At 46.6% G+C, this 17,409-nt stretch overlaps 1 protein-coding gene across 2 annotated transcripts; it reads left to right on the top strand.

Annotated features, from left to right (window-relative positions):
- The first annotated feature begins 3,738 nt into the window (after window positions 1–3,738).
- Window positions 3,739–16,454, top strand: SLC2A6 (solute carrier family 2 member 6). 2 transcript variants are annotated; one of them, XM_036752715.1, is made up of 10 exons: window positions 3,739–4,243; window positions 5,953–6,115; window positions 6,715–6,921; window positions 8,534–8,633; window positions 10,289–10,500; window positions 11,089–11,241; window positions 12,801–12,909; window positions 13,019–13,189; window positions 14,045–14,190; window positions 15,194–16,454. In XM_036752715.1, the coding sequence occupies exons 1-10, from the start codon at window positions 4,155–4,157 to the stop codon at window positions 15,347–15,349; spliced, it is 1,506 nt and encodes a 501-aa protein (XP_036608610.1). In that variant the 5' UTR covers window positions 3,739–4,154; the 3' UTR covers window positions 15,350–16,454. The 2 variants fall into 2 exon arrangements, with proteins under 2 accessions (XP_036608610.1, XP_036608611.1); XM_036752716.1 differs by lacking the exon at window positions 3,739–4,243 and having other exon boundaries at window positions 6,035–6,115; window positions 6,698–6,921.
- Window positions 16,455–17,409: the final 955 nt, after the last annotated feature.

The raw sequence follows: 17,409 nt of genomic DNA, 5'->3' as shown, positions 1-17,409 counted from the left end.
CTAAAGGTAGTGAATAAAGGGAAGAGCAGCTTCTTTTCTGACCACAACTTTATCTCCCCACAAGAAAACCCCAGAGCATGCCCTTCCCTTGACCCATACCTTAACTCCACTCCACCTAGCTCAGGTAAAGCTGAGATCTGAGTCATACAAGTCTGGTTACAATAGCTTGCTTTCTAGCCTAGAGCAAAGGAAATCCCCAGATCCAATTTAGTTCCACTTTTTGGGGAAAATTTATTTTTACAAAATCATTAACCAAAAAAATGTGAACATAAGATCCTCTCACACATTCAGCTCATGGACCACTCAATTAGGAAGAAATTTTACTGTTTTCAAATGGAGATTTTAATCTGTGACCTGTTTAAATTCTATGTGTTCCCAGCTAGTCACTGGAATCTTCCATCTTATTTTTCCTAGCATGGAATTAACAAACATTCATATATCACAAAGCAGTTAGGATCAATCATAAATATTTGAATATGAACAAAATTCAGGAAAAAGAAACAGCTTAAAAAGATAATGGTGGGGAGTGGGAATCACATGGAATGCCCGCTAGTAACAGGCACCTGGGTGGGGCAAGTCCTTCCATCTGGGATCTTTGTCCCCGAAGACTATCAAAAGAGATCATGTCACTTAGGTAATCATAGATATGGAGCCGGAAGAGACCTTAGCAATTATCTAATCCAACATCCTTATTAGGTTGAAAGGGCACCCCCAACATTGTTCTGGGGCCTCAACTTCCCTTCCCCTTCAAACACACAAGATTTTGTTGTGCTATTAATGACACCTCTTTAACCAAACTCTAGCTTCCAGAGATCAAGTTAATTTTTTTGATAAGATGGGAAACTTCCAACTGCCTTTCCCCAACACACACACACACACACACACACACACACACACACACACACACCCCATGGCCTTGTGTTCTCCCCTTGCCCCTCTGACATCACGCTATGGTGGACTGATTCCCAGACAGTTGGAACACCTAGGCTACATACACCTTTGGACTTGCCCTTTTAAAGGGAGGCTAGAAGGACTGGATGAGAAGCAAAAAATCAAAAAAATTTGAGAGCTGGAAGGAATTTTAGTAGCCAACTCATACCACCAAATAATTCCCACTGCAGTATCACTTACAAGTAGTCATTTAGCCTCAACTTAAAGGCCTGCAGGAAGGGGAACCCAGTACCTCGTGAGACTACCCGTCCCACTCTTGGGCAATGCTAATTGTCAGGAAGTTTTTTTCCTTATGTCAAGGCTAAATGTGCCTCTTCTACTGAATGCTTTTACTTCTGATTTCTGGGGTTAAACAGAGCAAGTAGAATCCCTTTCCCACAGGGTAGCCCTTCAAATCCTTGGAAACAATGATTATGATTTCAGGGAGCCTTCTCTTCCACAGGTTAAACACCCCTCTTTCCTTCTTCTGACCCTCCCACAGCATGGACTTAAGGCCCTTCACCACCCTGGTTGCCCTGCTTTAGACACATCAGCTGATCAATGTCCACCATAAGCTGTGATGCCTAGAATTAAACACAACACCAGAGCTGTGGTCTGACCAGGGCTGAGGACTGTGGCCCTGCCCCTGTCACTTCCCCATTCCTTGAAACTGTGCTTTCCAAAAGCAGGTCAAGTTTACACTGACCTTTCGGGCTGCCATACCCTACTGCAGACTCACACTGAATCTCTAGTCCACTAAAACCTTCAGATCTTTTTCAGAAAAAAAACTGTGAGCTAACCATTTGTTGATGTTCAATCATGTTTAATCAATTCACTTCATGACCCCATTTCTGGTTTTCTTGCAGAGATACTGGAGTGATTTGCCATTTCCTTCTCCAGTTCATTTTACAGATGAGGAAACTGAGGCAAACAGGGTTAAGTGACTTGTCCAGATCACACAGCTATAAGCGTCTGAGGCCAGATTTGAACTCAGGTTTTCCTGACTCCAGTCCTGGCACTCTATCTGCTGTGCCACCTACCTGCCTCTGTTATATTGTATTTGTGAAATCTATTTTTGAAGTGTAAGTGTAAGACATTATATTTATCCCTATTAAATTTCATTTTGTTACATTTACTCCAATGCTCTAGCCTGCTGAGCTCTTTAGGGATTTTGGCTATGTCATCATAGCCGTCCCTTCCATGTTTGTGTCACCTGTAAATTTGATAAACCATCCATTTATGCCTTTATCCTGATCAATGACAGTGACAGAGAAAGAGAATGTGCCTGTGATTTTGCTGGTATAAAACACTCCCAGATGAGCACACTCCCTCCACCAATGCTTGTCTCACAGAGAGTTGCCAAAAATACTAGAAGTTAATCAATTTGCCCAAGGTTACATGTCCTGTTAAGTGTAAGAAACAGAACTTGAACTCAGGTCTTCCTAGCTGCAAGCCAGCTCTCTAACAACACAGAACCAAGCACAGATTCCTGGGGTACTTCGCTATAGACCATAATTCCAAGTTGATATTGAACCAAATGCTAATGGCTCCCTGTCACTTCTACTACTTTCCTGTCACTTGGCTTTCAAGCCCTTCCTAACCTAGCCCCCTCCGATTTTTCCTACGCCTTACTCCCCACCTTGTACTTAGTGATCCATGACACTGGCTTCCTTGTGGACACCCCATTTCCCAACTTCTTGCATTTTAGCCAGCTGTCCCCCATTCTAGGGAATTCTCCTTCCTCCTCTCTATCTCCTGGCTTCACTGAGTTCCTTCAAGTACCAGCTAAAGCCTCGTGTTCTAAAAGATTTCCCCAGTCCTCCTCAATGCTAGTAGCTATGGGCCATCCCCAGTTGTCTTGACCTATGTCTTGCCACTGGATTCTGATGACTCTGGAGGAGAGAGTGGGGCTGACGACTTGGCTTAGCTCTGCCTCACTTAAATCCAATTCACTTGCAAGTCAAGATATCACCCTGCTGATGTCATTGGTCCTCTTGGAGAACAGAGGTGAGCAATAGCATGCTTATCTCCAATTTATCTTGTCTATATCTTATTTGAACATTAGTTGGGTTTTAAGACATGGGTACAAATTCATCAGGAAAAGGGGTGATTTTTCCAGAAGTCTGGGTAAGACCCTGACACGGAAGCAGGGAAGTACAGGGTATGTTAAAGGAGCAGAGTCATCTGGTCTAACAGGCAGAGATGGAGGAGAATAAGGTGAGAGAAGACTACTAAGGTATGGCATCCCCAGATTAAAAAGACCTTCAGACCTGGTATACCTCATGCCAGGCAGGAAGTTTGAACTTCACTGGGAAGGTAGTAGGGAGCCATCAAAGCATTTTGAGCAGGAAAGTGGTATGAGTTGTACAAAGTGCAGCATGTAAACAGTGAGGTATGATGGAAAGAACCCTGAACCTGCTTAGTCAGGAAGCTGTCTCTAGTACCCTAATACTGTGCCTGCCCCAAATGTACTAGGTGACCCTAACTAAATCATTCCTCTCTTGGGGTTTAGTCTCACTATCCACAAAGTAGGGTGGGGTAGGTTGAAGTAGAATAGTTTCCTTTCAGCTCATACAGAGGCTGAATCTATGTGAAATAAAAATAGAAAATGTGTGTGTGTGTGTGTGTGTGTGTGTGTGCGCGCGCGCACGCATGATTATGCCAAATGGGAGGTGGTCTTAGATATATCTCTAAGCTGAGAAACTCCCCCAACCCCACCTAGCCAGCTAGCCCGGCCAAGGAACATCAGAACAGGTTCTGTCCCTCCTCATTGGTGCTGACTGAGCAGCACAGCGTTCCTAGGCAGCCAATCAGAACCCAGGATTGGCTGGTCCAGAATGAAGAAGGAGAGAGAGGAGGGGCTAAGATGGATAGAGAAGCAAGCTCTGGTCCATCCCAGGAGCCCAGACACCCTGAATCTAGCTAGGGGACCTAGTGTACTGGGAGGATGGGGTGTGGCCTGCAGATAGTGATTTCTTCCTCCTGCTACTCTTTCCTCCAAAGGAACGGCTCTCTACACCCTAAACCCTGCCCACTTCCTCATTTGGGGGCAGTTTAAAGACAGAGTTCTCCCTTCCCCCAGTCTCCCAAGACACAGATTTGCACCTACCAGAGCCTGCCTTCTGAGGGCCTCTGGGTCACTCAAAAGGCCACAGTATCTCAGGGAACCATCAGCATCAAGGATACTGCCAGGGTCTGGCAGTTGGCTCCTGGATCCAATCACTATGGAGCAGCCCCTTCTAGGAAGTGAGACGCCAGACTATGATACCTTCCCGGAGAGGCCAGACCAGCAGCAAGAACAGAATTACATCAGGTAAGAGATGAGGAGTGGGACGGGGGGTGGGGGGTGGAGGAGAGCACAGTAGTTGAGTTGTTGCTCTTTTCTCTCTAAGAGAAGGCTAGATTCTCGACTCCTATCCTCACATTAGGGAAATCTAAATCCCAGCTCTCTCCCCCACACCATCCCCACCCTTCTGCCCTCTAGGACAAGAGGCAAGGACTGGTCACTTAGTCCAGATGCCCCAGGCACCCTCTATACCCTGCAGTGGGTAGCAGCTCTGGGCTGAACCTAGGAAGGCCTGATGCTCCCTGTCTGTAGGTGATTCAGGGACTCTCTAGTGAAACAGGGCAAATAGAAAAAATCTGTTACCATTTGTATCCAGAGATGATGCCTTTCATTCAAACAACCATCCAAAATACAAGTATTTGAATTTGCTTTTCTAATATTGGGGATGGACTGCATGGAACTATTCACATGCTCTCACATAAGGACAGGACGACAAAGTTAGGGCTTGCTGTCCCATGGGGGAGAGCAGAGCCCATAATGTGACCTCATTGAAGCACAGACAGTGGCCTAGGGATGAGGGGATTTGTTAACTTGTTAATTGTCGAATTGTTAATCGTTAATTTGTTAAATTGTTAATTGTTAAAAAGGGGCAGCTAGGCAACGAAGTAGATAGGCCTGGAATCAGGAAGACCTATGTTCAAATCTGGCCTCAGACATTTACTAGCTGTGTGACCCTGGACAAGTCACTTAACCCTATTTGCCTCAGTTTCCTCATCTGTAAAATGAGCTAGAGAAGGAAATGGCAAACCACTCCAGTATCTTTGCCAAGAAAACCCCATTTGGAGTCACAATTGAACAACAACAATTGTTTATTTGTACAACTGGGACTTGTTTGGGTTGGCTTATATTAAGACTGAAAACAAGTGAACGGCAACAAATTGTTAAGAAGTACTCCCCTATGCTGAACAATGAAATCTGCCTCTCTAACCCACAGTTAGGGGTGTGCTGACATATAACCAGCTCTCGAAAAATTTTTGTAAAAGCATATGTGACACACTTTTATAGTTTAATCTACATCAGTAAGATTTTTCTCCATCACTTTCTTAAGTCTAGTGTAGACAATAAATAAAACAATAATAGCATTGGCAGTTTCCAAGTGTAAATGCTCACACTGAAAATTTAACAATCAGCTCTCAGTAGGCAGTAAAAGCTGGCTCCAGCTCATCCCTACAATGGTCCTAGCTCTGTCCACACAGAAATTGTCGGCTTCCTCTTCCATAGGATGGCCCTTCAGAGAGTTGAAGACACCCTTACTACCAAGTCTTCTCTTTCAAAACTAAACATTCCCAATTCCTTCACGTGATCTTTACACAAATCATTACACCAAGAACCAGCATCACTGATCACCTTCCTTCCTCTGGACACATTCCAGTTTATTAAAGTCTCTGTTAAACTGTGATGGCCAGAACTGAAGCTGTGTATCTTTGTCCCAGTCATTGACTTCTCTGAACCTCTATTTCTCTATCTATAAAATGAGGGGATTGAACCAGAAGTTTTCCAACATGCCTTCTGGCTCTAACTTTCTGTGTCATATGTGAGCTTCAGGTGTGGTCTGAGATGTTCAGAACAGAGTGGAACAGTTAATGGGTATGGGTGGGGAGAGCGGGAAGCAGTGAGCTGGGGGCCTCACAGTTAGCTCTGTCTTGCCCCCTTTCCCCCCTTTCTTCCTACCCTAGAACCCTGAAGAATAAGCGGCTGTTCCTGGCCACCTTTGCTGCAGTGCTGGGAAATTTCAGCTTTGGCTATGCTCTGGTCTATACATCCCCAGTCATCCCAGCTCTTGAGAGATCCACCAACCCAGCTTTGCAAATGAACAAGACAGAGTCATCCTGGTTCGGGGTAAGGATCCTGGAGCCCCAGGCTCAGGATTTCTCAAGACAACCTCTTTTTGTCCCCAGCCCCCAGCCTGGGGTTGACCAGAAAAAGGAGCCCTGGCAGGTCCTACCTTCTGCTTTTCAACACTTCCTTCTCCTGGAGAAGCCCCTGGGACACTTTTGACTCCCCAACTTCAGTGGGTTTATCAGGACCTCTTTGCATCCCACCCCTCCCACCCCAACATATCTTTTGGGAAAATTCTGCAAAGAAATTAAAGTAAAAGTGAAAGCAATCTGAGTTACTGGAAGGACCTGCTGCTACCATGCAAGGTCATGAGCTAAATTTACTCCATCCCCACCCCTTGGAGCCAGAGTCCAAGACAGAGCAGACACACCCACCCTGGTTAAACAGAAGGCCTCTGGGCACCCACAGAGGCCTTCCAAATTAGGACTTGCCTAGAGATCATTCAGGTATACATGCCTAGCACATTTTGGGGGAAAAGGAGCACCAGGTACCCCAGCATCTCTGTCCAATGGCTATATCCCCTAGCAGGGAAGAGTATCTCCAGCCTCCAATGGGAAGGTCTGGATATGATCACCCTACCAGGTCCCCTTTCTCCACAGTCCGTATTCACCTTGGGAGCAGCTGCTGGTGGACTCAGTGCCATGGTGCTCAACGATCTCCTGGGCAGGAAGCTCAGCATCATGTTCTCTGCCGTGCCCTCGGTTATTGGCTATGCCCTTATGGCTGGAGCTCAAGGCCTGTGGATGCTCTTGCTGGGAAGGATTCTGACCGGCTTCGCAGGAGGTCTCACAGCTGCCTGTATTCCAGTAAGGACAATTCCTAGAGCTCCCTTGTATCCCAGAAAGGACATCTCCCAGGGATATTGGGGGAAGACTAATCAGCAACTGAATGAAGTAGGGTTCTATCCTTCCCTTTGTTGTCAAAGCTAATTCTGATGTGTTTTAACTGAGCTATTCTACTTGCTACCCGTTAATATAAGTAAGTGGCAGCTTTTCCATTAATTTGCTCCATGCCTTTGGATAAGCTTTTCCCTCTCTGGGCCTCAGTTTCTCCATTCATAAAATGAGTACGTTGAATTAGAACACTAAAGCTGGATTTAGGGGATGTAGGTCTCAAACCTGGCACTCGAATTTTTTACAGCTATGACCTTAAGCAAGCTGGAGAATGTGTCTAGGTTTTTGTTCCCTGGTCTACAAAAATGAAAGGGTTAGAACAAATGGTCTCTAGAGTGCTTCCTGGCTCTGACGTTCCATGACTCTATGGATTTCTCCTGAGGATGTTTCATATGCACAGGGTGTCAAGGCTGATGCCCAGCTTGGGAGACCCGTGTCTGAGTGAGCCTCTTCTTTCCATCCTGTTACCTATCCACCATCTGCTATCCCAGCCTGGCCAGTTTTTAACTGAAAGTTACTTCTGATCTCATGGGTGTTGCCCAATCAGAGAAAGTCGACGTTGAGCAAGAGGAGGAAGCAGAGAAAGGCCCTTCCCTCTTCCCGCACCCCAACCCTCCACTTACTCTAATCACTCCCCGTGACTGTGACTGTTCTGTTTGCTCCCTCTGGGGATGTCTTACCTTATCTGTCACTCAGCACATCCTTACAGATGATAAAGCGACCCTGACAGGGCAGAGAAGCATTAGGAGGATCAGCACAGCTGTTGAGGCAGCCAAAAGTAGCTACTAAGCAGGTCTCCTTCCCGGCGTTTGAGCCTTTCGCCATGTGGGTGGCCCCTGACAAGTCTGAAACAGGCCACAAACGGCCCTCCATGAAGCTCAGAGGAGGTGGGTGACTTGTCCGTAGTTACATGGAGTGAGGTCAAGTCAACGCAATTCAACAAACGTTTGTTTGGAAGGTAGGGTGGTATTGTGGATTAATTCCTGGATTTGGAGTCAGGGAGAACTGAGTTCAAATCCCGTATCAGACACTAGCTGTAGGAGTCTGGGTAAGTCCCCCAGTCTCTCCGGGCCTCAGTTTCCTCATCTGTAAAATACAGGGATTATACCCAATGACCTCAAAGGTCCTTTCTGGTTCTAAATCTACAATCCTATCTGGTTTGAGCACTAAGGATGGAGGGCTCCATCTCCCGACACTCACAGATGAGGACCCCTAACTCCCCAGCACCACTTTCTTGTTTCCTGAGTGGTGCTCCCTGGGAGCTGGGCTTCCCTCGAGCTGGGAATGAAGAACTTCCCTCACTTGAGGCCTAGACCAGTTATGAACTTTGAACGAAAGCGTTAGAGACCCTTAGAGCTGGAAGGGATTTGAGAAACCATAGAATAACTCTCCTCCCTTTACAAAGGCCTAGATGAAGGCAGTGATTTGCTCGATGTCCTAACAGCCAATTAGCGGCAGGTCCAAGATTACATCCCAGGAGCTCTGACTCACCCTTCTCTCCCCTGCAGCATGATTTGTTTTACAGGTTTACGTATCTGAGATCTCCCACCCTGGAGTTCGAGGGGCTTTGGGGGCCACGCCCCAGATCATGGCTGTCTTTGGGTCCCTCTTGCTCTACGCTCTGGGCAAGTATCTTTCCTGTGACAGGGGAGGCGGGGTGGAGACAGAGATTACAATCTGTCAATCAACAAACAAACATCTGTCTAAGTACATATTATGTTCAAAGCCCGGATCACTGTCGGGCTTAATAAAACAAAGTTGCTGCTCTCAGGTCGCTCACAGTTTAGTTTAGGGGAGACAGGAAACATGAAAAGTTAATTTGTAATGCTGACTAGACCCAGAGTTCCCAACCCGGGGTTAAATTGTATCCCCAGGGGCAGGTGGAGGGCTGGACTGGAGTCAAGATGTGACAGGAGAAAGATGAAACAACTGAGGAAGCAAAGGTTCCATCCTCCAAGTGTATCAATTCATTAAGCAGTGTATGCCAATTGTTCAACAAACCGGAACCAGGCCTCCTCGGCTTAGGCACTGGACCCCAAATACAGGGGGAGACAGAATTTTATGCATTAAAAACAATTCATCACATAAGGCCAATTAATTAAAGGGAAACAATACAGCATTAGGTAATCTGATTTCGGATGGGATAAAAGATTAGGGACTTTCCAAGTTGGGAGGGGGAGAGTGAACAGGTGCAACTCCGTGAAATCAGGAAAGGAGGGCTTCCACTCCCCAAAGCATCTGTAAGCAATCAAAGGAACCTGGAGACAAAAACTGATTGATCAGGATGGGGCCTGTTTTCAGATAAGACATAAGGGTTGCTTGAGATGTTCAATTGTAAGAAAATTCTTTGCATCAACCTTTGGACCTGACTGGATTTCTGGTCAGCACAACCCAGGTCCCTGGTTAAGGGTCTCTAAGCAGCAGGGAGAGGTGGTCCAGCTTCCCAGGCACACAGGGCTAGTTTCAAACAATACAATAAGGTTTTCTCCCAATTCCCACAATTGAATAAACTTCTCTCACAAGACAGAATTTGGACTAGGCTCATAATTGAATAGAAATAGAACTGAGCTAGCTCCAGAACTGAGTCAGTATGGTTCACTCAATTCCCACAATTAACCACTGGCTGTCCTAATCCCCTCAATTCCCTCAAGGAAGACCTGAGTTCAAATTCAGCCTCAGATACTTAGTAGCTGTGTGGGTCTGGGAAAGTCACTTAATCTCTCTTAGCCTCAGTTTCCTCATAATACTAGTACTCACTTCATAGAGTTGTGAGGATTGAAAGGAGATCATGTATGTAAGGTGCTCTGCAAACTTTAAGGTGCCAGAGAAATGTTAGTTATTATTACTATCAAGGAGTATGGGAATATTTGGTCAATAACTGTATTATTCTGCTGAAATTTAGTAGAATTTATTTACTTTCAGATTAAATGGGAGTAAAGAAAATTATACTGAAAGCCAATGGGGACCAAACAAAGGTTGAGAACCTTTGATATAGCCAGTGTATAACTAGGGCCATATGAGGAATAGAGGTTGCAAGTACCATAGAAGTCTCTGTGGGCCCGAGTGGTCAAAGAAGGCTTCCTGGAGAAGGTCCTGGCTGGGCCTTGAAGGATGGGGAGGATTCCACTTTGGATCCCCAGCCTGGTGATCCCAGGGACCCAGAGAAGTGTGTAGAGAGGTAATATCCTGTGACTAGTGCCCTTTCTCCCTCCCTAGTCAGTTCTGTCTCAGGGCCTCCTCTGACTTTCTTCTGCCCTCCCTCCCCTCACCCACTCCCCAGGCTTGAAGATGCCCTGGCGCTGGCTGGCCGTGGCTGGAGAGGTGCCCGTATTTGTCATGATGATACTTCTGTGCTTTATGCCCAACTCCCCTCGCTTCCTGCTCTCCCAGGGCAAGGAGGAGGAAGCCCTGAAAGCCCTGGCCTGGCTCCGAGGGAATGACACAGACTTCCAAAGGGAATTCCAGCAGATCCGGAACAGTGTCCAGAAACAGGTAAGGGAGGCAGGCATTACCAGATGAAGCTGAGTGCCAATGGGAGGGGCACATGATAAAGACTTAGCCCAGAGTTCTTGGCCACCTAGAGTCCATGTACTTTTTAAAATTTGATAGCTATACTTCAATATAATTGGTTTCCCTTATAGTTCTATTTATTTTATTCACTTAAAAACATTATTCTGAGAAGGGATCCATAGCTTTCACCAGGCTGATGAAGGGGTCCAGGACACAACAAAGGTTAAGAATCCCTAGGCTAGAAGAACCAGGGCCCTTTGCCTCAGCAGAAGCCACCAGGTGACCCAGACAGAGCTCCCCATCATAAGCCTTCTTTCAGTGGGCTGCCCTAAATTTGTACCTCAAGTATTTCAGGTACCTCTTCTTCAGTCCTCCTTAGGGGAGGAAGACCAGAGCTGTGACTCACAATTCTTTTGGGTAGGAGGAGGAGGGGGAGGGAAGAAAAGGACAAAGAGATAAGGCACAGAGAGTCTGGGACACTCCAAATGTGTTGCTGTGGAAGTTGCTATTGGGAGAGGAAACCCCAAAAGGCTGTGCCCAAGTGCCTCAGCCTCTGCCCCATGTCTCCAGAGCAGTCGACTGTCGTGGACTGAGTTACGGGACCCTTTCATCTACAAGCCCATTGCCATCGCGGTTCTGATGAGATTCCTGCAACAGCTGACAGGGGTCACGCCCATCCTGGTCTATCTGCAACCTATCTTCCACAGCACTGCTGTCCTGCTGGTGAGAACAGTACCCGATCCTGCCCCATGCCACCTACCCAGGGACCTGATCAGCATCTGCCTTACCCATAAGGACAGCAAGACACTATCTATTTCTAGAGGTTTGGGGGTGGGGGACACTTGAAGAGGATGCCATGTGCCTCACTCTGCCCTGCCTACTATTGTACCAGTGCCTGAAATCCTCCCATTAAAATGGTTCCTTTGAGCTAAGACACTGTTTCCAGAAGGCCCCTGTGAGTATGTACAACTATTTCTTGGAAGGCAGGCACAAACAGCAATGGATTGAACTGATTGCCTAGCAGAGAGTTCTGGGGAAGTGGGACATGGAATGGGTAATTTTTTTTTTCTCTATCAAATGTGGTTTTTATTCAACTGACAAGCACTTTTTCTACAGCTGCACTTGTGGAACATCACATGGCAACAACAGGAGTTTTCTAGACTTTTTTTTTTCCTTTTCAACCTTATTAAAAATGAGATTGGTCCTAAAAATATAGAAAGAAAGAAATTTAAATTCACAAAAAAACTGTACATTATCAAAAAGTCACTAAAACACCACATTTGGTTATATAAAAGTTAGTCCCTTTTTGCCACAAAAGGAACATGGGAACAACTTTTGTTGATGATGTGGATTCTTCCCGTTTTGATGTGGTAGAAGATGGGACAGGATTATTTTTTTTGAGGGTGGGGATGAAGCTGATTTTTAATATGCCTACCCCTAAATACTTGAAATTGTTAAGTATGAAGGCAGAAGGAAAAGTGGGAAGTGGACCACTTTACCCCCGACCAAATAGGCCCCAAAATTTCAAGCCAGCCTACCACCTCAAAGAGTGCCTGATCCTTGGGGATCTGGGTGGAGGGAAGAGAACACTAAGCGGAACACAATGAATTCCAGACCATCATTCTCTTCCCCCCACCCAGTTCGAAATTAATTCAGGGGCTTTTATATCAGGAAAAATGTTACCCTGTGAGGGGGATGAGGTGTGTAGATGGAGGGCAGGGAAGAGCCCTCACCTAGAATTCCAAACATTTAACACAAAGTTTGTTACAGCGCAGTTTAGATAAAATATAAATATTTATGCATAATATAGTCAATTCAAATAGTCTTCAATTCACCTCTTATTTAAAATAAAAAAAAATCTCAAAATAATTTCTGAGGTTTATCTGACAGAAAAGGCGACTTGAGAAATGAGATGGAAAAGGAGAGAAGCCAAAGGGCAGGGAGAATGTAGACCCGGAATGGGTAATTTTTGATGGGGAAGGGGTCAGGAAAAGTCTAGCACGACTCTTCATAATTTTTCTCGGGTTCCTTAAAGCCCAGGCTCCGTCCCTGGGCCACTCCACTGAAGCTAGACATGGTACTAAACCCTGAGACAAAGTGAGTTCCCATCCCCAGTCCTCTCATTCCCTTACCTCACCATGAGACACTGAAAGCCAAAGGCAGACTGATAGGACCCCCTAAATCCTGGGAAGCCCCAGCCCTGGTCCTGCCCTTGAAGGCTGCTGGGACAGGAGGGAGGCCAGGCTTGTGAGCACTGATATCCCCCATCTCATGTGTCCCAGCCCCCAGAAGAGGATGCAGCCATCGTGGGGGCCATGAGGCTCGTCTCTGTGCTGATTGCAGCTGTCACCATGGACAGAGCAGGTCGGAAGATTCTTCTCTTCGTCTCAGGTATGGCCACAACTCTGCCCCCTCCCCACTGCCCAGAGATGGCAGCATTCCCTCCTCCCTCCAACTGTCATCCCTGGCTTTGAAAACTCCTTGTCCTCTCGATTCACAGCATCCATTATGTTTGTGGCAAACCTGGCCCTGGGGCTCTATATCCACCTGGGTCCACAGCTTCCAGCCACCAACACCACCATGGATCCGACCAATGTGGCCCCTGAGGGTTCAGGGTCTGGGAACTACCTTATGCTGGTGCCCCTCTTTGCCACCATGCTCTTCATCATGGGTATGTACTGCCTGGGCTTCCATCCCCCAGGCTATGGGCAGGAATAAGAGGTTGAGAGGGTGGGGGAAATTAATCTATCAGTATATCCCAGGGGAGGGGGGGGGGTCAGTTCTGTACCCAAAGCCTTGCCTGGAACCCAAAAGAGTAATTAGGATTCTGGCATGAAACCCATATTTTATGCACACCTCTGTATTTGTGGTTGGTGTGTGTCTATAGTGTGTGTGAGCTTGTGAATGGAGAGACAGTCTGTGGTTCATGTGGAGTGGTGGACTGGGTCTTTGTGAATCTGAGGATATGTATGTGGTGGAGGCCTGGACTGTGGTGTATGTACAACTGTGTGTGGGGAGGGGGGCGAATCTGGCTAGGGTACCCTCTGAGCTGGCGTTATCAAAGGCATAGAGTCTGAGGTAGCTGGTGGTAGGGATATAGAGTAGACAGATGCCACAACACTGAGAGTCCCAGGAAGCCCGTCTGATTAGAGGGCTCCCAAGACAGAACAGTGGATACTCCACTGGCCTAGAGTCAGAAAGACCTGAATTCAAATTTGGCTTCAGACACTTACTAGCTGTATGACCCTGGGCAAGTTACTTAACCCTGTTTGTCTGTTTCCTCATCTGTAAAGAGCTGGAGAAGGACATAGCAAACCAGTCCAGTATCTTTGCCAAGAAAATGGGCTCATGAAGAGTTGGACACAATTGAAATGACTGAACAAAAACAAGATAGAGCAGAACTTCCCTGCAATGGGGTGGGAAGGGGTAGGCTGTGGTAGTCACTCCCTTAGGGAACAGGGCTTTCTCTTTTCACAGAGTGGTTCTCACCCTCTACTAACTCACCTTGGGTCTTTCTCTCCATCAGGCTATGCCATGGGCTGGGGCCCTATCACATGGCTTCTCATGTCTGAGATCCTCCCACTGAAGGCCCGAGGTGTGGCCTCAGGGCTCTGTGTGCTGGTCAGCTGGCTCACAGCCTTCGTGCTCACGAAGTCTTTCCTGCTGGTGGAGGTGAGTCCCATTCCGTATCACGAGGCCCAGATATAGGGAAGGGAGATGGGAGGGAAAAGGCTAAGGGGGGGGGGCAATTCTTTCAAAATGACCCCATCTAGTTCTAATGTCAGTGACTCCAGCCACCTGCTACTCCCTGTCCCAGGACCTGGTCATTTTTTTATTCATTCCTTCATCAGTTCATTTGTTCAAATACCATTTGTTAAGGGCTCGATATACGTAATGCACTGTGCTGGGTGTTGGGGACACAGACTGCTCTTATGGAGTATATAGTGTCATAGCACGGAGAAAAGATTTCAATGGATATAAGGCAAAATATGATGTGGCAAAAGTACAAGCATGAGGTGGGCAACAATTTAGGTGTAGCTGCAGGAACGCAGGACAAAGGTTACTCCCTAGGCTCTCTCTGCTAGCTGCCAGCGCACGACAGGAGCCCAGAGGAATTTACTCACTTCGACCCATCAATTAAATGTCTAACTTGGCCCTCCTGACACCTGTTATTAGTCGAGAAGGAAAGAGTCCCTTGTAGGTGGCACGAGTCAGAGAAGCTTTCTTGAAGAAGGCCTTAAAGACGTAAGATTTCAGCGGTCGAGAGGGAGCGGTTACGGTCTACACAGGGGAAGTGTCATGAGCAAAGTCAGAAGGGTGAGAAAGCCTTGCATACATAGGTATTTAAAAAGGTTTATTAGATTTCTGGAGTGAAAGCATGTGGCATATTTTGTGAACCATTTCACTGGTGCAGAGGATCCAAGTGGAGGAGAGAATGTGAGACAAGGTTAGGATAGCCCCGGCTGAGGGCTGTGGGCAAAGGGGGAGCCAGAGAAGGTTTCTGAGTGGGGCAAGGATGTCATGAAAACATCCCTAAGGTTGCTTGTTAACAACTGCCAAGTAGTTTCAGGACTTGGCTGTTTCTTGCAGCAGTAGGGTGGAGGGTCTGGTCCATACATTGATACTAACTGAGCTGTTCTCATCCATCCCCTTTTTGGTTCCCTATGTTCTACAGAAAGCTTTTGGCCTTCAGGTCCCCTTTTACTTCTTTGCTGCTGTCTGCCTGGTGAATCTGGTCTTCACAGCCTGTTGCGTGCCAGAAACCAGGCGCCGGTCCTTGGAACAAATTGAATCGTTCTTCAGGACAGGGCGAAGGTCCTTCCTGAGATAGGAAGGTGCCTCAGCCTCCTGAGCCAGGAGGAGAGATCAGGCTTTGGGGGACTGGAGGGGGACGATACTCAGAGGCAGGGATCAGTAGGCAACAGCAACACCAGATGGAATTGGGAAGAACTGATACTACATGCTGACCAAAAAGTCAGCTCTAAGTCTCCAGAGATTCCTGGTCTCAGCCACCTGCTATACATAGAGCAGATTTGAATATGGTCCTCCATCTCCACCTGGAAACCTTAGAGTCACACTGCCCCCGGACTGCTAGATTCTTTGGGCCAAGCAAGCATAGCCCAGGGAGAAGGCCAGAGACAAGGGGCTAGTTCTTATTAATCAATTGGGATCAGAGAATCAAGATCCAAGAGAGCACTGGACAAGGAGTGAGAAGAGCCAGCTCCAAATCCTGGCTCTGCCCCCAACCTCCTTCTCAACCCTGTGACCTAACCTGTTCAATGGGCATCCCAATTCCTACCCTGCCTGCTTCATAGCAGAGTGATCGTGACGATGAAACAAAATAATGAATTTGACTGTATTTTGGTAACCAGGAAGCTCTGCAATAACATGAGAAATCCTTGCAACTAACAGATATGTACCTCTAGAGGAATATGGTTTCTGGACACTGGTGAGGCAAGAGCATACTCACCAATAACTGGTCAATGGATGTTGCCTGAGACATTTCTCAAAGACCCCAGAGACCTGAAGGGGAGGCAGAACATGTTCAGTAGCCCACCCACATAAAGGTCCTATGAACTTACCGTGGGGCTGTTGAAATCAAACCCCAGGTTGGGTGGAAAGTTGTGACCTAGCTCTGAGTTTTTCCCCACCTGACCTCATACTGCCTTTTCCCCTTAGGGGAGAAGGAGAGTATGGGAGCTGGGCAGTCCACAACCTCTTTAGAGAGAAGAAAGAGAAAGAAAACACCCTCCTGCTGCTCAAATTTCACACAAATTCTCCAATAAGTCCATGTCTAAAAACCCTTTGTAGATGAAAATGATATACTTTATGCATTAGTTCCGGGGGGTGGGGGGTATGTAAGTGGGGTTGAATTGTCCCAAACCATCCACATTCACTTGTCCAGCTGCCTCATGACTAATAAACTTTCAAGATAATTGGCTGGCATCAGAGTTCAATCTGTACTCACAGAACAGAGCAAACCCCCTTTTACTACTACTACCACTACTAAGTAAAACTCCAGGGTAATCTTTTCCACACCTTGGAATTTAGTCTTCACCTCTGTAAAATGGAGTTGGACTAGATAATCCCTAAAGTCACTTCCAGTCGTAACTTGCTGTGTCTCTGGGAGGGCAAAGCTCCCTGGCCCACAAAGATTAAATCCACAACTTGATCTCTCTCATACAGAATTCCATAACTAGCTGGGTTGCCCATTTTCCATGAAATGAAAACCCAAATAGAACTTTATCGAGGGCACAGGACAAATCGTTGGAGAAATCTGGGTTCCCTACATATAGCCTCACTCCAGCTCAGGTTTGGTTCACAGCGTTTGTCAGACTTGGAAGGACAATGATCAGCTGTCTCTTTCCATCCAGCCATGGCCTAGCCAACTTTGTCCTGATAACCTAAGCGTGGTCTAGTTTGGAAACCTTTCCTCACCCAGTCTTAATATCACTGTCAGAGATAGTTCCTCAGCCCTGCCCCAGAGGAGCTAGGTTTTGGCAAAACTGTGAAGCTTCCTCAGTGACCTAGAAAAAGGTTTGAGGAGGGGTGGTGGAGGTAGAGGATGCAACCATTGGTTTTAAATATCTGAAGTGGGATTAGATTTGTTATAATTGGTTCCAGAGGTCACAACTAAATTACCAGGAAATAGGCTTCAGTTCAACATAAGAATGGACTTTTGCATTGTCATCCAGTACAGAATGAGTGACCTTAAAATTTAGCGATGTCCCTGTCAACAGAAGTATTCAGAGCCAGATTAGTCACCTGTCAATTTCTCTACAGATATGATTCCTGCATGGGACAGGAAGTTGGATGGATAGCCACTAAGTTTCCATCCAATTCTAAAATTCTGTAACCTTTGAGCCCCTAACAATCCCTAAGATTCTGAAG

This window comes from Trichosurus vulpecula, chromosome 3 (assembly GCF_011100635.1).
Source record: "Trichosurus vulpecula isolate mTriVul1 chromosome 3, mTriVul1.pri, whole genome shotgun sequence".
In the NCBI taxonomy this organism is placed as follows: domain Eukaryota; kingdom Metazoa; phylum Chordata; class Mammalia; order Diprotodontia; family Phalangeridae; genus Trichosurus; species Trichosurus vulpecula.
This window is presented reverse-complemented; position numbering and strand designations above follow the sequence as displayed.

Coding starts and splice junctions, on each gene's coding strand:
- SLC2A6 (XM_036752715.1), top strand. CDS start 4,155: ATGGAGCAGCCCCTTCTAGGAAGTGAGACGCCAGACTATGATACCTTC. Junction 6,922..8,533: donor TCACAGCTGCCTGTATTCCA/GTAAGGACAATT, acceptor TTTGTTTTACAG/GTTTACGTATCTGAGATCTC. Junction 11,242..12,800: donor ACAGCACTGCTGTCCTGCTG/GTGAGAACAGTA, acceptor CATGTGTCCCAG/CCCCCAGAAGAGGATGCAGC.